This window comes from Etheostoma cragini, chromosome 19 (assembly GCF_013103735.1).
Source record: "Etheostoma cragini isolate CJK2018 chromosome 19, CSU_Ecrag_1.0, whole genome shotgun sequence".
Taxonomy (NCBI): domain Eukaryota; kingdom Metazoa; phylum Chordata; class Actinopteri; order Perciformes; family Percidae; genus Etheostoma; species Etheostoma cragini.
The window spans coordinates 4,304,935-4,326,353 of NC_048425.1; the positions used below are offsets into that span (position 1 = coordinate 4,304,935).

At 38.8% G+C, this 21,419-nt stretch overlaps 3 protein-coding genes across 3 annotated transcripts in view; all 3 read left to right on the forward strand.

The window, feature by feature from the left end:
- Positions 1-5,001, forward strand: part of si:cabz01101003.1 (ubiquitin carboxyl-terminal hydrolase CYLD) — a 10,836-nt gene extending 5,835 nt beyond the window's left edge. Inside the window, exons 9-17 of the mRNA XM_034857083.1 lie at positions 509-650; positions 1,677-1,799; positions 1,880-1,971; positions 2,069-2,132; positions 2,846-3,044; positions 3,157-3,265; positions 3,509-3,627; positions 4,295-4,502; positions 4,592-5,001. Coding sequence (XP_034712974.1) covers positions 509-650; positions 1,677-1,799; positions 1,880-1,971; positions 2,069-2,132; positions 2,846-3,044; positions 3,157-3,265; positions 3,509-3,627; positions 4,295-4,502; positions 4,592-4,776 — 1,241 coding nt within the window. The 3' untranslated portion in view covers positions 4,777-5,001. The remainder of the gene's footprint in view (positions 1-508; positions 651-1,676; positions 1,800-1,879; positions 1,972-2,068; positions 2,133-2,845; positions 3,045-3,156; positions 3,266-3,508; positions 3,628-4,294; positions 4,503-4,591) is intronic.
- A 1,433-nt stretch (positions 5,002-6,434) lies between these two features.
- Positions 6,435-11,966, forward strand: emc4 (ER membrane protein complex subunit 4). Its single transcript, XM_034857241.1, has 6 exons — positions 6,435-6,575; positions 8,477-8,624; positions 9,669-9,774; positions 10,318-10,471; positions 10,621-10,781; positions 11,339-11,966. Exons 2-6 carry the CDS (start codon positions 8,521-8,523, stop codon positions 11,372-11,374), a joined length of 561 nt encoding a protein of 186 aa, XP_034713132.1. The 5' UTR covers positions 6,435-6,575; positions 8,477-8,520; the 3' UTR covers positions 11,375-11,966.
- A 1,780-nt stretch (positions 11,967-13,746) lies between these two features.
- lpcat4 (lysophosphatidylcholine acyltransferase 4) overlaps positions 13,747-21,419 on the forward strand; it is a 12,029-nt gene continuing 4,356 nt past the window's right edge. The window contains exons 1-8 of the mRNA XM_034857156.1: positions 13,747-14,226; positions 15,103-15,466; positions 17,314-17,426; positions 18,033-18,093; positions 18,223-18,281; positions 20,020-20,054; positions 20,927-20,981; positions 21,279-21,361. Coding sequence (XP_034713047.1) covers positions 14,137-14,226; positions 15,103-15,466; positions 17,314-17,426; positions 18,033-18,093; positions 18,223-18,281; positions 20,020-20,054; positions 20,927-20,981; positions 21,279-21,361 — 860 coding nt within the window. The 5' untranslated portion in view covers positions 13,747-14,136. The remainder of the gene's footprint in view (positions 14,227-15,102; positions 15,467-17,313; positions 17,427-18,032; positions 18,094-18,222; positions 18,282-20,019; positions 20,055-20,926; positions 20,982-21,278; positions 21,362-21,419) is intronic.

A 21,419-nucleotide genomic window follows, 5' to 3' on the forward strand; every position in this document is an offset into this window, starting at 1 on the left:
GAGCCCTCACAATACAAAATTATCATAATAGACAATACGATATTATTGTGATTTCAAACACAATGCAATAGTCTGCAATATATAGCAATTTAACTAACTTCAATTTTTTTCCGAATTTTAAATGATGTCCCCAAAAAGGAATCTTCAGCAAACATATGTTTTTATCTAAAAAGATAATTTCTCTGTTTGTTCATCTCACTTCATTTTTTTGCTGCAAAATGGGATTGTCAAGCAGACAAACTGACCAACCCATATTTAATAATGGACACATACTCTGCGTCTGTGTATCGATGCAGTATTGCCACGGAAAATATCACGATACCATGCTGTGTAGATTTCCCCCCCCCACCCCCCCACCCCTGGTATCAAACGGCTATAGGAAGAACTGAATCTAGATACACTTCTCCACTCCAGCCATGATATTTGTGTGCCATGCGTTAGTGTGTATCTGAATGTAGTCTATCGGAATGTTTTAATTACGTCTTCCCGTCTGTTGTGTGGCTCCCAGCCTTTGCAGAGTGGGGCAGTGAGCGTGTGGAGGATAACACTCCTCCTGTGGAAGGGGACGAGGCCAGTGAGCTCTACCAGGGCTGGAAGAGAGGCATCCAGGGTCACCTCAACTCCTGCTACCTGGACGCTACGCTGTTCAGGTAACTTCTCAGGCTGTTTACATACTCTGTAGTGACAGAGAGGATCGTCAGGGTAAAAGGTATATTAAATGGGCGCCTGGGCAGCTCACCTGGTAGAACAGGCAATCCTCGACGCCGCGGCTCCGGGCTTGATAACGACTTGTGGCCATTTGCTACATGTCTTTCTCCTCTCCACCCCCCCTTTCCTGTCTACAGCTGTCCTCTCTATTAAAGGCCAAAATAACCAAAAAACTAAATTATTATTAAATATATCAACATAATATTCAAAAACACGTCAGTTACTCTATCTGTAATACCATGCAGCATGTCCCTAAAAGTAATTGTTATATAGCTCCTCTTTGTTTCTGATTAATGTAATGGTTGATTTGACTAAAGGCCACTAAATCCATTTTTTTTTTAACTCTGGTTGATCCTTCTAAGAGAGTCTGTGTTGTAGAGCTGGGCAATATGGAGAAAATCAAAATATCCCAATATTTTTGACCAAAAACCTCTATCGATATTGTAGTGTTGACAATTAGTGCTTTCACAAAATATGCACACAATGAGATGTTTGATAAATAATCAGATATTTTGATATAAAAACTGCTAGAACAGTCTGGTGTCTTCAGAAAATCACTCTACTGTAATGCAGCCTTTAAAACCAGGAAAAGAAAACAATTGTGTCATATCAGGATATTATATATCTATATAGATATATCTCCGTTTCCAGCTTAATTCAGAATAAACAAGTCATGGCTAGTTAGAATCAACACAGATTGTTCCCATGAACTAACCTGTAATAAAAAGAGATTCTATTCTATACATTTTACACTTTTATGTTCCCTGTATCTGTCTTTTATTGTCTGTAAAGCGTCCTTGAGTGTTAGAAAGGCGCTGTTAAATAAAATGTATTATTATTATTATTATTGGTAAATCTGATCTTACAACTGTTTAGGTGTAAATTATGCTGAAATGTATCCATAACAAATGGATTATCATATTTCCCCGGTCATTAACAGTATGTATTTCTCTCTCTCTGCTCTACAGTCTGTTCTCCTGCTGCAGCTCAGCAGATTGGGTGTTGTTTTGGCCCTCTGACCCAGAAACTGACAAAAACTCCAGTCAGGCCCAGGACCTGTTGCGTTGTGAGATAGTCAACCCCCTGCGAAGGTGTGTAAACGTGTATACGCAAGTAACTACAGTGCTAGAGTGCATTTGCTTCTAATGATACATCGATTATGTTTTTAAAGGTATGGCTATGTGTGTGCCAGTAAGACCATGGCCTTAAGACGACTTCTGGAGGCTGCGAATAGAGACACAGGTTTCACCAACCAGGAGAAAGGTACATGTGTCTCTGGATTTCTGTCCTACCCCTCAGTTAGCACAGCAGGTGTATGTGTGTGATCAGACTGAGGAATGCTGTCATGCTGTTTCGACAGATCCGGAAGAGTTCCTCAACAAGCTTTTCCAGCTCCTCCGAGTCGAGCCGCTCCTCAAGATCAGGTTATGTCACCGCACACACACACACACACACACACACACACACACACACCCTACTTCCCTATCACACCGGCCAAATGTTCTTCTTTGATATAATGGAGGTTGAAAAGGCTCTCACACTGGCTGGTAGTCAACTTACAGTGACCTGGCTTATGTTTTAATTCTTCATTTGTTAAAGTTTGCAAAAGTGAAATGTCTCATAGACTGAAAATGAGCCAGATATTTCCTAACCAGTGAATTCATAAACATAGAGAATCAAACCCGTGGACTCTGAATCAGGGGTTTGAATCTGCCACGAGGGGGTTTTGAGATGATTACCAGAGAAGGAAAGCACAAGAAAAACACATTTCAGCCAATTATAAAATCATTATATTTTTTCCTTGTTAATTACTGGATGATTTTACCTCTTCAAGCCTCTAAAAAATCCTTTAAAATTAATAACTGGTGATATGTTTTCTTTTAAAGAGCCAAAAAAGGTTGACGAATTTTTCCCTTAATTTACAAGCTCCCCTCTAGACATAAAAATATGAATTAACTATTAATGAATAATAATTTGTGTCTAATATGTGTTTTTTTTTCATGAAAAAATCAATGACCTGGTTAAAAATATGACTCACAGAAACATTCCCTCTTTTAGCAGATGCACACATTTGACACATTTCTAAATCTCAATTACTTACATAAATTCTACATCTTCTCTTTCCTTGGGCTTTCAGATCCATGACTCAGCGGCCTCAGGAGTGTCACCTCTACCAACTCTTCCCACCTACACTTCCTCCTTCCTCGCCGTCAACCGTCTCGCCAGTTGACTCCCCCATCCCTCTCACCTTGCCATCACCCAGTCGGATGAGGGTCGCCAGCGTCCAGCAGCTGCTGGAGTCCTCCTTCCTCCACGCCGGCCTCAAGTTTGTCGAGGTGACAGAAACAAGTTGTTGCATGATGTTAAAAGAAATGAATATATTTTACCTTTTGAGTTACCAGAGACACCTTTTAACTATCAGGTCATGTGTATTGATCACCCCACCAGACTCCCTCCTGCCTCTTACTGCTCATGCCTCGGTTCGGAAAGGAGTTCAAAATGTTTGACGCCATCTTGCCCACCCTCAGCCTGGACATCACAGACCTGCTGGACGACAGTAAAGACAATTTTCAAGGGGCGGAAATCTACATTTTCGCAGCATTTTAGCTTTTACTTGGTTCCGGTTATACTCCAGGTTTAGTTTCAGTTGAATACAGATTAGATTTTCTAGAATTGGTTTTAGTTAACTTCAAATTTATTGAAGCAATTTTAAGGTCTAGCTAGGTTCACATCAGTTTTTGTTCTGTACCCGGTTTAGTTTTAACTGCAGTGTACTTTTTGTCTTTTTCTGTCTTTTTAGCTCTGAGACAGTGCAGTATCTGTCAGGCTGTAGCGGAGTGGGAGTGTCTCCAGTGTTATGAAGACCCAGATATTACTCCCGGTCATCTCAAACAATACTGCCAGACCTGCAACACACAGGTACCCACTTCTTACTTTGGACCTGACATTAATTTGTTGCCTTAAAAAAAACAACGATGATTGCAGGTTTAAGTGAACATGAAATAAAAAAGAAAGAGCTATTCCTTCAATGTGAAGCACTCTTCAATCGTGATTTATACTTCTGTGTAAAATCAGCGCCGTGGCTACGCGTAGGTGCTTAGAGGCGTAGCCCGACGTGCACCTCTCAAAAAATGTCACAACACACATTGTGGCTTGGTATCATTGCATCTCTCCCAACTAATTTCCTGGTTCTCCTTCTCCATAAACAACATGATATCAAGGAGAGGGTTAACTTTTCCTGCCAAAGATTTCCCACTGTGGTCAGAAAGTGTGATTTTTTTTTTTCTCCTGTGGTCAGGGGAGACGGTATGTTTTTCTCACTATGACTCTATGGTCAGTACTCGTTCCAAAGCTAATCACAGTCACTCTCTCACTTCTCCCTTGCTCTACCACACACTCCCTACAAACGCACACATCCTGGCTCGACACAAACACAACGCATAAGTATAAACATCAGGCCGCTTCCGTAGGCTACGGCGAAAACTCTGGGTGGAGCCTCCGCAGAACCATAAATCACACTTTACCCTTTATGTGTCTTTTTTTGCTTTACATATTAACTTTGTTGGTCTTTTCTATTAATCGCTAGGTCCACAGTCACAAGAAGCGGGCGTCCCACAGCCCGGTGAAGATTGCTGTCCCCGGGGGATCGTGGACCGGCCCTTTGCACTGCACCCGCCGACGAATGTCTCTCTTTGCCGTGACATGCATTGAAACCAGCCATTACGTGAGCTTCGTCAAACACGGGCCCCTCCCCACCGACTGGCTGTTCTTTGACAGTATGGCAGACCGGGAAGGTGAAAGATCCTCACTTAGACACATTCTAGTAACAGGATTAAAACACAAAAACAAGCATTATTAAAGCGCTCGTTTATCTCTCACCCAGGTGGCGAGAACGGCTTCAACATCCCCCGCGTGAAGGCGTGTCCAGAGGTGGGCCGCTACCTCAGCCTCTCAGAAGATGAGTTGAGCAGAGTTGAGTCCATCTCCTTACGGGAATCCGCCCGCCGCCTGCTGTGTGACTCCTACATGTGTCTGTACCACAGCCCCGAGCTCAGCCTGTACAAGTGACATAACACACACACACTGACGTGAGCGTGGAACAAGATGCTGTAAAACTGATGCTAACTTATTGTACTCGGGCTTAGTCTTATCTTAACCCGCAAGTAGTAACTTTTAATGATAATCAGAGCCCTTGTTACTTTATCCAGTGGAATGTGAAATCTTCATTAACAAAGATTTTCTGTTTGGCCCTGTTCACAACAAAATGCTTCGGTTTGTGCCTCCTAATTTTCTGAAAATTAAATACCCTGAGTTTTCCCAACTCTATTTCCTCATCCAAACAACAATCAATTTGTACAATGTGACTTTAAAAGAAGTACCATTTAAGAAAAAAAAAAAAAAAAAACTCTTTTAGAGAATTCTGGGTTTCACAGATTGCAGAGTATTTATTTTACGGAAAATTGGATGCATTGATTTTTCTGAATAAGATCTCCTTCGAGATGCGTTGGTTCTGCAACTTGACCTGGATCTACTGTAGGTCATATCTTGCTATACTTTCTGCTTGAAAAAGGAAAGAACAGGGCCTCAGAACGTAGGCTAAATGAGATTCATCAACAGTATGACCTAAAATGCCTAATGAACCAACAGCCTGTTGTAGATGTGTACACTCATGAACTTGATAGTAAATGAGTCTGATGGGCGGCAGTAGTCTTCCCACCTGAGTTTACCTGTGTCTTACTAATGCTGTACAGAACCTCTGTGCCTGTAACATATAACACATGTACACTTTACAATTCAATTTGCACTGCTTCGTTTACATGTCAGTATGTGTGTATATAAGAACATTGCCTTCAGCTGACTGTAAAGATTACACACAGATGTTTAAACGTTTTTATTGTTTCTAGTTTGTTAAAAATAATACAATGGGGAAAATGTCCTGACTAATAAAGGATACTCTTCTAGTTTTGTTTTTTTTATGTTTCCACAAACATGCAAATGCATCTTGATACAAGGTACGATATGCATCCAGACATCACACCAAATAATGTAGAGTAAATAAGTAATAAAATACCTTAATATGAAATAATATAAAAACATTTACCAAATTAGTTTGTTTTTGATTAGTCTTTAAAACACATACATAGAATATATGTAAATGTACCCATTAAAATATGTAACAGTATTTGTCCCTTTTTTATCAACCTTATTAATATAGATATAGCAAATAACAAAGTATACCTTGTGTATACAACTTATATACAACCTAAAGGAACAACTACTTGGATAAATGTGTAAAACGTACTGGTGTTTTATGTTTAACAGCTCTTTAAGTACAGCTTACATTATCGTCTTTATTTAAAGTATACCACTTTGACTTTGTTCATTAGGGGAAAAAACAAATAATACTATATTTACTGAATTGTCTGATATTAACTCTTGAATTTTTCCCCCTGTGGCTGTTTTAGTTGCATTCAACAAAAAATGTCGACTGCCATTTTCCTTAAAACCTTTAAGATGAAAAAAAAAAAAGAGTATACCTATAGTGCTGAATAAACAACATATAAATTCAGTTAAAAGTAATAAAATATTAATATTGAGCCACTGCTGAAATATATATATTTTTAAAATATGTATTTATATTTATTCTTTATACAGAATATACAAAATAGTTTATCAAAAAAATTATTTTGAAGGAAATTGAAGACCTGACGCAAGTTCCGGATCACTAGCGTAACGTCATCATTGCGTGCCCTGAGTCGACGAGCGTTGAAGGCTATTCTACTGCACAGCAAGCTACATTTTTGCTAATTTCATCTAGAAATAACGAGAGATAAACCAGACTGCGGTCGCTTGAATGTATCTGTGAGGTAAGAGATGAATGTTAAATGACGGCTTATTGGCGCATTTAGATATTACGTCATGTTGGAGCTGCTTCGAACAGCGACGTCAAATGATGGTAACGTCCTCATTTTTGTTCTATCGCGTTTGGTAATTTAAATTGTCTGTTTATCACTTTGAATTGTGCTAACACTGCTTCAACTCGTACAGGCGAAACTACGCTTTGTTCCTTTTTGCTGCAGTCAAGTTGGCTTTATTAGCAATCATAACGGTTGCTTATGACGGCCTCCCTTTGGCTTTTTTTCTTGTCTTTCTTACAAATACTGTAACATTTTACAGCATCAGATCATATTCATTGGAATACGATCTATAGAAGTCGAGTCCCAATTAACAGTTCTGATTGCAGGTGCTATGCCAAGCCATTAAAGCGTTTCCAAAATAGCTGTCCCAAAGATATTGGATTATAGAGACGAGTGTCATTTCAACCATAACAAATACTACAGAACTGTTAATCTCTCTTTACGAGCAGGATATAAAAACTGACTTAATATTACAAAAACACATCAAGATGAAACATAAAGGTGCTTACTCTGTGAAAGGGATGTGCGCGTAAAATAGACAGCGTCTCAGGTGGTCTTCATTTCTCCTTTCAGCTGAGGTCCTCACAACTTAACAATCCATAGACCCTAAGGCATCTACTGGTGAGGATCACTCATTTATTTTTTATAGAAATGGCTGCTCCAATTATTAGTGAGCCATTGTCATATATTGTCATATCATCAAACTTGCAGCTTTCCTTTAACCTATAACAGGACACTCTCTTTGACCTTAAACTCGTCCTTAACAAACATTAAACTAAATTCATGTCATTTGCAAGAGCTAGAAATGTTGATTTTGACAAAACGTCATACTTTAACTGTTAATGGCTCTCCTATAGAGAGAGTCACTGATTAAAAAATATCTGGGATTCTGTCTCGATGAGAATCTCTCATTTAGGACTCATATTGACTACCTCGACTCCAATCTCCGACAGAAGGTGGGCTTTCTTTACAGGAACCGGTCTGGATTTCCATTGTTTAGTCGGAAGAGAGTTGTAGAGGGAGTATTTTTGTCAGTATTACACTATGGTGATGTAATCTATAGGCATGCAGCTACATCTACATTGAAACAATTAGATTCTGTTCCTTAGACTCATCACCGGGGATAGTTAAAGTACACACCACTGCGTTCTCTATAGTAAGGTTGGCTGGTCCTCTCTTTCCTTGAGGTGCAGTTACCACTGGCACTTGTTTATATTTAAAGCCGTTAGTGGTCCTCTCTATATCTCCTCTCTATTACATTGGAATTTTGGTTTCTATCACACCAGATCCAACAATTGGCTCACTCTTAGGGTTTCTCGTGGACGTTCAGATCTTGCAGAAACAGCCTTTTTCTTTGATGCCCTTAGCACATGGAAAGCTCTGCAACACACTCTAAGGTTAGAGGAACTCCCATCTGCTACTGTTTAACAATTGGTGGTTAATCTCCACTCTTTAAATTGCAACTATTTTTAATGTTAATTTGTCATTTGCTGTAGTTTTTTTGTGTACGACTCTTGGTGTAACCTCGTCCTGTCGCTCATTACTGGGTCCACTGGTTCAACGCTCATATGGCCATTTGATAGCATGCATAGGTGTTTTTCATAATTACGTTCTTTTGACACTGACATCCTAAAAATCAACCACATCTCTTACTGTTCACCTGTTCTTCTGAGTTCTCAGGTTGTTGTGTTGGTTTTCCTGAGATACTTGTATATCTGTGTCCTATTCTATTTGGATGGTTTATTGGCCGTTTCCACCCAGGCAGAGATCACTACATGGACGCTAGTAGAGAGCTAAACGACAAGGAAAGACTGCCCATCTGATTTCTCTTGTTTTTCATCTTTGTGTAGGTATCTCTTTCTGTCTCCGAGGTCCAGCAGTGAAGCCGGTTGACATGACGTCTCCAGGGGGACAAGGAGGAGGAGCTCTGTCGACGAGAGGAGGCGGCGGGGCAAGGAGGATGAAGTGGGCTCTGGAGCTGAGCCTGGGCAACGCCAGGTAAACAAACATCCAAACACTTCCAACGATTCATCACAAAGTAGGACTCACGTTTTTTGCGTAGAAACAGAGCGTTTTCCATGTCGTTGTTTGTCTTTTCCATGCTTTATCATTTATCAGTTACTGATACGATTCTGAAAATGTCCCACTTTGATTCAGATTTTTAGGCTCATGATTTGATTCAATATTGATTTTCGAATAAAAAATTATTCTTGATTAAAAAAGATGATTCACAGAATGTAAATGTAATTACTTTTCCCATGTATTATGTACCATTGTTATAGATAGATAGATAGATAGATAGATAGATAGATAGATAGATAGATAGATAACAAATTCACATGAACGTTATTTATCTTAACATCCTGCTATGATGTATGTTGTGTGTGATGTCTGTAAGCTACTAGGACCTTGAATTTCCCCTTGGGGATCAATGAAGTATCTATCTATCTATATATCTATCTATTCATCTATCATGTGGTTGCAATAGACATACAGTAAAAAACCTAACTGTATATACAGTATATATATATATATTTTTAATTCTATGAATGGATTTTGAATCAGTAGAGCTGAAATCGCGATCCAGATACAGACAAAACATTTTGCACACCCCTAGTAACTGACAGTGACGACAGCCAAAGGCATAGCGCACACATGGGTAAGCACACATGTTTTCCCCCTTGCTGGCGTGCCAGGAGTTTAAGTGCTCGACCAAAGGTCGCGCACCACTCTGTTGTTTTTTAAGCAGTGCGCGACAAAGCTAAGACAGGAAGCATGGACGAGTTTGAGTGTAAGCTTTCCGAGCACTGCAAGTCATTTTATGGTGAATGAAAGACTTGTTTGAAGTTTTCATTGCTCAAATTCTTTGGCTAAATTTTGGAGCTTAACAATCCTACCTACAGCATCTTTAACAATCTGTCCGCCTTACTTTGGAAATTACCGTTATGTCCCTAACAAGAGCTACATATTTGGAAAGGACAAGGCATATGAAAGAGCTCTAGTTGTTGACAGGGAATAACAGCTACGCTCTCTGTGCTGCAGGAGTCGTGGTGGGGGTCAGGGCGACGTCGTTCACCCCATCGGCTACTCCGAGAAACCTGTCCCCGACACCAGCATCCAGGAGACGGACAAGAACCTGGTGGAGAAGGTAAAGCAGGGAGGAAAACCTTTTCTTCCTTTCTCTTCTGTGGATGTAGAGATTGTTCTTCTGTTTGCCAGTGTTTTCTCTTCTTGGGGTTTCTTATGTTTCTGGAACACATGCTAATTTTTTAAGTCAGTCTACATTTGGCTTTACGTCCTCCATACACATATGTAAATAAATGTGTAAATGAATGGCAAACACAAATAGAAGAAAAGGAAAAATAAATAAACTTCCAAGTTAACATGATGAAGGTAAACAAAATCCAAGGTTTTTGCGAGAGAGAAAGGGATTCTTTTTGACAGGTGGTGTGTGACAGGTGGTGGAAAAAAAAAAGATAAAATAAATACAACAATACCCTGAGAGGCCATACGATAAAAGTGAGATTTAAACATTACAAAAGAAAAAGAAATAAAGGGCCATTTTTGTTAATTTGTGGTGTTTTTATTTGTGATCCTCACACAGAAAACCTTTCATAATGTTATCCAGGAGTGTATGTAACGTGAGAAAATATAAAATGTTGAAAGTGTACCTCTGACTCTGGTTGTGCAGCGTTGTTGGGACGTGGCTCTGGGGCCCCTGAAACAGATCCCCATGAACCTGTTCATCATGTACATGTCGGGCAACACCATCTCCATCTTCCCCATCATGATGGTCTGCATGATGGCCTGGAGGCCCATACAGGCGCTCATGTCCATGTCTGCCAGTGAGTATTTAGCAAGTCATTAGTTATTAGTATATTTACCCTGTGTGTTTTTTCAGATACTGTTGTAGAATAAGTTTTATTGTCTGCTCACATCATGTTCAGTTCTGTTTTCTGGCCCCTGTTCATTCCGTTGTGCTCTTGTGTTTCAGCCTTCAAGCTGTTGGAAAGCTCCAGTCAGCAGTGGCTTCAAGGTCTGGTCTACCTGGTCGGCAACCTGCTGGGCTCGGCGTTGGCCATCTACAAGTGTCAGTCAATGGGACTGCTTCCAACACACTCTTCTGATTGGCTGGCTTTCATAGGACCGCCTCAGGTAACGTGTCGCCGACTGTTTGTATGCATCTCCCTCACCATGTTTATTCTTCTGCCTCTATATGATGGGGGGGCGGGGGATCTGTGGGCACCTCACGATTCGATTCAGAGGCCAACGATTTGATTCAAAACCAATTATCGATGCATCAATTGTTTTTCTCCATATAAATCAGAGTTTGTTAGATTTTGACAGTCATGTTTAAAGGTGGAGAACATGAGGTGGTCACATGTAATGGGATACAGTAGATCTAGAGCCTTTATGTGTTTTGCCTTATTATTTTATTTATGTATGTATTATTATTATGATTATTATTATTAATCGTTTTTTTTACTGCTCTCTTACTTAAACTCTAAGATAATGTCCGTTATCCCATCCTATTTCAGTCACTCTGTTTTCTGATTTGCACATTTCTGGAGACATTAACTTTAAAATAGAAATCACAACACATTATTTATTTTTTTATAATTGATTATTAACTATCCACGTTTTTTTAAATTTACTTTCTAGTAAAGGCCAAAAACAGACTTGATTTAATCATTTTCTTTTCTTCCCAACAGAGGATGGAGATCATGGGTGGAGGGATGGTGTTGTGAAAAGGACGCATCGTACACATACCAGATTTAGATATTTACAGATGTTTTATATTGTCCATTCTAACCTATGAAAGCTCACAACAGATTTAACCCATTGTAGTGGCAGTTACAAGACATTTGTTTTATTTGCCTTTATTGACAGAAACATTAATATTTTATTACTTTATGCTGCTGCTGTGCTTCATCTTTTACACCTCTTTTGTTCCTCATTCATCTGTTAATAAAGGGTTTAAAGCCAGCACATCATCCTGTGGAACTACGGTTTCTTTCCAGTTGAAAAAAACAGGTTATTTAAGAGGTTATTTTACAGAATCATCATTAAAACAGAACTTTATCTATGTATTGCTCCTGAAAATTGCGGTAACAGTCTGTAAAGCATTTTCATTTTGTCACAAAGAAAGGCTTGTTAGGTTTTGTTCGCCTAGACTAGTTTATCTTCTTTTATTTCTCAGTTTGTAGTGACTCACATGATTTCAGCATGCTTGCCAGCAACATTTACTAGTATGTTTTCATTTATGAGTTGGTTTAATTTGTACTGATTTGCTACATGAACATGTTAAATAAATGAATAAAGTCATAATGGTTAAAATAACATGCTTTCAACTATGTCACTATATGTGTTGGATGAAAATTGTTTTTTTAACTTTTCGCTACAGATATGATGGGACATATTGTAGTTCATTCGGTAGGTTGTGTACTTTTTAGGTCCCATAGGGTGTGTAAACATCCCACTTTAAAGTACATTATAATCATAAACGTTGCCAGGAATCAGGCTCAGCCAACATGCATCTAAAGTAGAGAACGTCAGGAATGTAGATAAAACAATCATTTTGGAAAAATATGAACTTGTTTGCTTAAGATATATGTCACAACCACAAGAAAAACAAAGATAACATGATTAAACAATTCAAGTCTTGGAATATGACATGATAAATCATAAGCGTAGTTGATTAGAACATTTTCTTCACAAATGTACTGTTTAAGGTCAAATTCTCCTTGATATCTAGATGTTTAAGGCCATTGTGGGTAGCGCTTTACATCAATGTGAGGAATAACGTTGATAGTATTTGACGCTGGATTAGCCAAAAAGAGACATTTTGATTGATTGATTTCAACTGACCAATTTTATCAAGATTTCTGTATTTTAATTATCCATTTCAGTACGAACATAACTAAAGTTGCTAAAAAAGCAGAGTCTGGAGTTAAAATTAACAAGACAACTTTTAAAATATATTCTACCAAATGTAAAAAAGCAGTTTTCTAAAAAATCTGCTAACTTTTCTTGTTTCTCAGCCTTCTGTTTGTTAAAATTCTTGATTTTGGTTGTGTGTGTTTTGCATCCGCAGCAACACCCTGCTGTGAAAACCAAAGCAGTCAGGTAGGGTGGCAGGAATACTTGAGAGGCGAGAACCAGAAAACTTGTACAGTTTTTGTTACAGTCATGCAGTCTTAAAGGTGGACATTTACACACATTGAACAACATCCCTAAACTTGATAGAAACGATCGAAGTCTTAGGTTTCTAGGTACTTTCAACTTGTCATTTTATTTGAACATTTTTTTAACTTAATTTCCAAAGTCTCTGTGTTAAGTAATGGCCTTTTTATGTGTGCCTGCAGGTCTTTATAATATGAAAAAACAAATAGTATCAGTGTTATAAAGCTTTATGTCAGTTGATGAAAGATTCATAAAACAAATTTGTGTGTATGAAAATGTATAAAATAGTTTACAAGTATTAGCTTTAAGGAAAGTAAAATGATAATGTCATGTTCAAGGGCTTTTTTTCAAGTTATTATAATCAGAAACCTTCTCAAAATAAATACTTTCTCAAAATAATGAGTAGTATCTCAAAAATAATGACTTAGTACCTCTAACGACTTAATTTGTAAATGACTATATGTCGAAATAATGGGAACTTTAAAAAATACAAGTCAATATTTTGAAATACTAAATCACTTTTTGATGATTAGAAACCAAGTCATGACTTACTTACAGGAGTTTTTTTTTATTACATTGGCGCAAATGCTTCCATGGCATTAGTATTTTAAAATAATAAGTTATCTCAAAAATAATTAGCCACTTTTCTCAAAATATAGGCTACTTATTAGTTTGAGAAGGTTTCTTATATTTTGAGATACTAACTTAATATGATGTCTTTTTTTCTCGTCACATTGCCGGAAATAGGCTTCCGTAAATTATTTATTTAATTCTTTGGACATTTCATCGATTAGACTTCCATTCCAAAAAAGGTCTTGGAATGTAGTTTCAGGGACCGGTTAAACTTGCCGGACTGACTGACCCACACACACCTACCCCTGACTCGTAATGGGCCGGGCACACGACGTTAGCCGATAGGCTGGACAGTGAAAGGGAGGCACAGGTTGGGAGGAGTGTATACAACAAATAAAGGAGGACCGTTTGTTTGTTTCGCCATGTGTAGGATAGAGACCAGAAACAAGTTTGTTTTAAGTTAGCTTAGTTACTACTAGTCGAGTTTTTTTGTTTTTCCTGGAGTATTTTCAGCCGTTGTTTTTACTAACAGTTAGCTAACGTTCTATGTTATATCTTACTGCGCGAGGCGAGACATATTTAACTGGATTTTCAACAAAAAAGTGCGGAGCTGTCATCACAAAAGTGCCAATATTTTATCTTAAAGAACTTTTTTTCTAACCGATAAGGGCTTGTGTATTATTTTTTCCTTTTTTAAATTCTGAATTTAAGATATTTGTTAGTTGAAAGTGTCCGTCAGGTTTGCCCCGTCGCCATGGAGAGGAACGAATGTCACTCAGCAACGCACGAGTATCCACATCCGTTTCTATGCCAGGTGAAGCTGACCACAGCGCAGAGGATCAGGGTAACTCAAATTAAAGTCTCTAAATATTTGATTTCATGGTTGAAATGGACACACTGGCACTAATTCACAGTTAGTTAATTCAGTATTAAGTCCAATAGCGACAGAAGTCCAAATCATTTGACTGATAACGTTAAGAATTGAGTTTGTCCTCAAAGCAGACTCTTTACTTCTAAAGACCAACTCCTAATGTGCTTGAATTTAATGCTAGTAAGGTTAGCTAGCTAGTCATTGAGATAGATAGTGCTACATTTGGACTCTGACTAAACTCAAAGTTCCCTCTGGTCATTTTATGTCTGCCTTTTTGCCTTATTTATGTTTTCCATTTTTTTCCCATGTGAGCTTCAAGAGAACAAAGAGTCTTTCACATTTCCCTTTCTGACTGTGGTGCCTAAGCAAAACAGCTAAGTCATAAATGTTTCAGGCAAAGACATGACAGATGACTACAACAACATAAATACAACAACATACCACAGAGTTACATAACTCTAGATAGCCGGTAGCCATGCCAACATGGCTGACATTGGTTTCATGATGTTTTATAAGAAATTTCTTTTCCCATGCTGATGCAAAATTACATCTAAACCACTGTAATTGATGTCAATGCAGTGAACTGTCAGCTACAGTAGACAAAAGACTTGAGTCATTTCAACCAAACATGTTTAATAATTTCTTCTGTTTTTTAAAGTCAATATATAATCAAATACATCAGAAGTCACCACAGCTTTGTAATGTGTTGAATCCATAGAAAATTATTAGAAAGTCTACTGTCAGTGTTTGAACATCACCCATGTTGGGATTATACAAGGTGTGCTACAACACAACCCTTGCAGACCCAAGATATGCTTTAAATGTACCTTTTTCTCTTCTGGTCCCTAGGGCATCATCCTGGGCAGCATCCTCTTCCCTCTTCGCGTCACCCTAGCGGCTCTCTTATTTATCATTATGTGGCCTTTTGCCCGGCTGCGTTTGGCCGGCCTGTCTGATGAGGAACGCTCTCGCCCTATCAAGGGCTGGAGGCTGTGGCTCCTTCACCCGATCCTCTGGTCGCTGAGCCGAGCTGCCTTCATGACCCTGGGATTCCTGCGGATAAGGGTCAAAGGTCGCAGGGCGGACCTGAAGGAGGCGCCGGTGCTGGTGGTGGCGCCTCACAGCAGCTTTCTGGACATGTTGGTTCTGCTTCCAACCCAGCTGGCAACGGTGGTGTCACGGTCAGAGAACACCAGCCTGCCGGTCATAGGAGGTGAGGGGCTGTAATTCAGTTAATCAGACACACACAGAGACTCTGTGTAGAAACTGCAGTTGGATCATCTAAACAGCGCTGACACTATAGACAGTGAATGAACAACAATGAATCACATAACTGTCATTTATCAACCCAAAATACAAAAGTTTGCTTTGTTACAGCCTTTCTTATTTAAGCATTTGCTGCTTGTTTTTAGTGGGTGTTGATTTAACAAATCACTTTGTGGTGTTTTTTAGTTCAAGTTCATGTCACCTTAAAAGCATCAAAATAGAGCGGTAGCTGTAATAGAACGCTTATTCGGACAATCAATGAGTCGATCGACTGGAAAAATCTTTTCAGATAGGCTTTCTATTGTATAGTTATTTTTCAACTTGTACCAATACCTATACTGTGACTTTGATACCGTTTCCTGGACGATTCTTTTTTCGATAACACTTTTATAAAATCCATTTTAACAAAAAGAAATGAAAGCATTAACCATCATGGCACAAATCTTTTCATTTATTTTCCAGCGCCTTCTACATGAGCTCGTCTCTGTGCGTAAAGTTGAGTTTTTCCTGCGTGTCTCTCTGACGTGTAACTAAAGACAACCAATCACCAGCATTATTAGATCTTATTAGAAGCATGCTGCATGCTTATTGGCTTACTGACACTGATGAGCTATAGAGACAATTCAGTCAGTGCCTAAAAAGCATAGAATTTGGTACCCAGCTCTATTTTTATATCATATTAAACTGAATATCTTTGGGTTTTAAAGCTAGCTAGTGTGTAGTTTCTGATGCCTCCATGAGGAATTCTAAGCAATGACAACAAGACTGTTGGTGCCTCCACATGATACAAGCCTTCCGTGATCGCGCAGAACCCCCCACCCCTCCTCCAAGCAGTTACTAGTAGCCAAGGAGGACACAGAGGATTAAAAAAAACATGATGTACTCTTCAGAAGATGTCATTATCTTCACTCGAGAATCTGCGCAGGAAAGTTGCTGGACAATCTTGTGAACACAGCCCTACTGAGAAATACAGAGAGAGTTTTGTGGAGCTGATTAATTCTTAATTAGCTTTGTAGCAACTCACTTGGTAATGGCTTAAATGTAACGGACGTTCATTAATATCAAAAAGTTATTTACTATGTAAAAAAACAAGACATTTTGAAGAAAACACCTTGCACCTCGATGAACTAGGATGGAGATTTTTCACTCTTTTATGATATATTATGGATAACATGATCAATTGATTCATCAGGGAAATAACCTGCAGATTAATAGATAATAGATAAAATAATCCTTAGTTGCAGCCACACATTGAAATTCCTTAGTTTCTCAACAGCTGATTTCCTCCTTTTTCTTGTTGTAACTAAATTATTCCTCTGCTGCAAACACTGAATCTCTGAAGGATACCAGTGGAAAAAGAGAAAGGCAAAATGATTTTGGGGAGACATAACAAACAGAGAGTTGAGTGTATAAGTTTTACTGTGGCTAGTCAGTGTGACTGCCAACTGTACAACTTTCAGAGTGACCGGATGACATAAGGTTTTACCAAATTAGTTTTTAAACTGGCAGGCACAGTGCAGTGGGCTCATTGATGGGAAATCTCAACCCGGGTTGCCAACCTACAGCATTAGGCAAACAACCAAGAGCAATATTTAGAATAGAGGGGTGTAGGAGTATGAAAGTATGCAAGGAAGGCAAAAGATAAACAAGACAAGTGACTCACTCTTTTGGTTCTAATCTGCTCTGCCTGCTTTGGAACTTCCTGTCTTGCCTTCTTGGCCGACTCGTTCTGGACTCCTCCCTGTGGTTCTGGTTCTGATTTGTCTGTGTGTGTGTGTTGTGTGCGCGTCTTAGCTCTGCTGGAGTTCAACCAGGCTGTACTGGTGAGCAGAAAGGATCCAGAATCGAGGAAAAAGGCAGTCACACAGGTCACAGAGAGGCTGACCTCTAATGGCTACTGGCCTCAGGTGAGATGCTGCACCTTGTATTTATATCATTAAAAAGACAAAGATACATGATTTGCTTCCATCTTGAATTTAATCTTTGTTTACAGAACTGGCAATAACTACTAAAAGGTAATAGCAGACATGACAACAACAGTGCAAACCTTGTTTTTAAATCTCTGCTAGAAGTGGCTTCTTAGGTGTGCATCAGCACATGTAAACAGCTGATCAAGATTACATGTGATTCATCACAGAGAAACAGTTGATCAAGATTAGATAAAGTATTCGGGAAGGAAACTTTATCTAAGGGGAAAGGGGATAAGGGGAAAATAACTCACTTTTCTGCTTCTCAGGGAATACATTTAGTATTTTATCCTTTGATTAAAGTTTGGACATTGCAGAATGTAACCTGAGGAAGACAATGTGTTAATTTAGAAACCAGTACATAATCACAGAAGGGAGATTGGAACAAAGATACATTGTCAGTAGTAGGATTTCTTCTTGTTTCTTTGATTTCCTGGCTCTGACGGGCCAGAAATGTCAGCCCAATACTGTAAGTTCCCCTGCTGGGATTGCACAGGGTTGCAGCTCTAGTCTCTTAATTCATAAATCACGTCTCTTAATGGCTAGATGCTGATGTTTGCTGAAGGCACCACAACTAACGGCAGTGCTCTTATCAAATTTAAACCTGGTGAGTATGCACAGTGAGTCCCATCTGGTTTTTCTTGTCTGTACAAATGATGTAGGAATGAGAGGATAAAGGGCGTAGCAGCTGGTTGTTGTGCTAGTGGAAGAATAATGTTTCTGTCTTCTCTGTCAGGCGCCTTCCTCCCCGGAGTCCCGGTCCAACCTGTTCTGTTGCGTTACCCCAACAAGCTGGTGAGTTGATCAGCTAGCTTGTAAAAAGAGCTCAACGCTCATCACTTGTTGGAAAATTGCATTCAAATCTTTCCTGGTTCTGTATAAGGTTAGTCACACATGTCCACCCTTGATTTAAATAAATACATAAATAAATAAATAAACTGCACATCCTAAGTGGATTGAGAAGTTATTAAAAGAAGTTAAAAGTTTGAATTGCTTTACAGAATGTTACCCACAATTTCCTCAAGAGAGTTGAGTCAAATGTATTTATAGAGCACAGTTAAAAGAAACAGGTTTTAACCAAAGTGCTTTACAGAGACGTTTAAATACCAAAGTTACATTTCAATGACAAATATGAATTTAAAGACATTAGAAGTGAACTCTGTCTGCACATTGTTTACTGCTTGCATAAGGAATGAAGTCCATACAAATATTAATTTTAAGATCTTAAACATAATTTAAAAGCAAAACAATAACCAATCCTAAAAAAGGTAATTAGAACAACAAACTGCTTTTTCAAGTTGAGCAACCTGTAATGTATCATAACAAAGCACATACATGGCATGCTTTGTTTCTGCAGTTTGTTTTGACACGCAGCTCATCTTCATTTGTAAAATTCATGTCAAAGCGTGTCTACGAAAAGCTTGTTCACTCCCTATTTAGCCCTGAGCACTCTCATTGGAATGTAAGGGGCTTTCCGCCGAACACTGTATCCCTATTTAGCCCCATTGTACCGAATTTGGTTGCAGGCGCACCAGAGTTTCACTGGGGGTGATCGCAGGCGAGTGCAAAACGAATGGGACTCAATGGAGCTGGACGGCTAAATTTGTCTTTTTTGCCTGATTGTTGTTGAGAAATCTCAGATTGTAGTTTTTGCAACTTCAACATGGATAATAGGTTGAAAGTTGAATGAGCGAGTACTTATGTCCTTTGATTTCTTATAGGTTGAGTCGTTGTTGGCCATAACACGCTAGCGTTCTGGTAATGAATGCTGATTGGTCAGTGAGGGACTGATTACGACCAGAGGATCCCGCTTGATGGCATCCGAAGCGGAGCCAGAATGTCTAAGTGACTATTAAGGGCGTGGTCTTTAAAACATTAGCATACCTTTTATTAGCATGTGTATTGACAGAGAGAGCCTAACCTGTCCGTTGTGTTGTTGATGCCTCGAAAGAGAAAAAAGGAAGTGATTCAGAGCTTGCCGTAAAGCTGTATTTCCGGCCGTATGGTGTTTATGACGTCATTGAGATTTTAAGACGTTTTAGAACAAAAAAGCCACTTTTATAAAATCTAACACATAGCAGGGTGTATTGTCTTAGCCTCCCCTTTTAAATGCAACATTCATATTACTAGACAAACAATGATATCCTGAGAAAGGTGGATTTTGAGGGGTCCAGCTCCATAGAGTCCCATTCATTCTGCACTCGGCTGTGAGCGCCCCAAATGAAACCGTAACCAGTTCAGAAGCCGGAAGTATGGAGATCGTCACTTTCCCTCGCTCGCAGATCGGTGTGTACACCACACTATGGTACAATTGATCGGGCTGTGGTTATGTTTTTAAACATGCTGTTATGTTTGTCCAGGCCAGTATTTATGCAAGCTGGTGCCTCTCAGGGTGTGTGATAGGGGGAAAGTGACAAGAATTATACTTGCTATTAAAAATAATAATAATAATAACTCTCGTTCCAGTCTGTTACTAGAGACATCTTTTTTTGGATCGTGTTCACTGATTATTCTTTTTCTGACTCTCCCTCAGAATACTGTCGGCTGGTCGTACAAAGGAACAACCTGGTGGGTTCATCTGTGATCTCCTACCTATCTGTCAGCTTTATGTGGCCGTGTTTGGGGGGGGGGAACACCCACTGGATTTCTATATTCTGTTGGCAGGAGGTAGATTAGGCTTGGAAACATCCAAAACTACTTTTTAAGTTTTTAACTCTCTCAGTTGTAGTATGCTCTTTTTAACCAGAGTAATAAAAAAAAACTTTTCAAGAAATACACTTCATTAAATGTAACAGTAGGGATTCAGCCTACACTTTTTTTTTTTTTTTTTTTTAAGATTTGTTTGCGCAATTTAGGCCTTTTATTATATATAGGACAGCTAAAGACATGGGAAGGGAGAGAGAGGGGGAATGACATCTAGAAGTAAACCTCTATATAGATACCTATATATCTAAGAAGATGTCGATAATTTGTTTATTGTCCTTTAACTACTGTTAGGTGATATGAGAATATAAAATATATGCGATAGCTTTTTTATTGAATTGGGCCATATGAGAAAAATGCTGCAAATCACTGACTGCTTTATGGTCATATTGTTGTTTTTCTAAATATGTTTTGCATCAAACTACCATGAAAAGCAAACAGGTTATCCATTAATATTTTCAATAGATTTTCCTGAAAATTATGTGTATCATAATCCAATTACATAACAAGATAGAAAACGTTATCCGTATTGCCCCGCCTGTGTCTGTGTTTTTTCCTCTGGTTTTCCAAGTCAAGGGGTCAGCTAAAAAAATATAATGGTTATCTATCAACAGACATGAGTATTAGTTTTTAGCATAGCCGTAGTCCCCATGTCAAACCTCAGAGACGGCAGTTACACACACTGACGGTCTTCTCTTTTTCTACCTAATATACAACATTGTCTCTTTGTCCGTTAGGCTTGAGGCACTGTGGCACACAACTTCTCAGTTCTACACCAACAGTACCGTTGAGGTAAGACAGTTTAGATTATTCACCTCACACATCAACTCATCACAGATATAATAATAACGATGCAAATAAAGTTTAGTGTCACATTTTGGGTGTGTTCAATACACTCTTGCATCACTGTAAGATGTAGTAACAGGTGCAACAAAGCAGCACACTACTTATTGTGGAGGAGGAGAGATCAGTACTTTTCAGCTTAGTGAAAAGTTACTTTTTTTAAATGTTTGGCTGTGTGAATATTACAACCCACTGTGTGTTTTACTCCTTTACTTGCTGCTGTGACTAACTTTTGTTGTGCTGCAGTTCCTGCCAGTTTACAAGCCTTCCCTGGAGGAGAAGAATGACCCCAACCTATATGCAGACAATGTTCAGAAACTCATGGCCAAGTAAGTAACATAATATGTATGTACGTTATAAGTAACGAATATGATATACTGTGTGTGT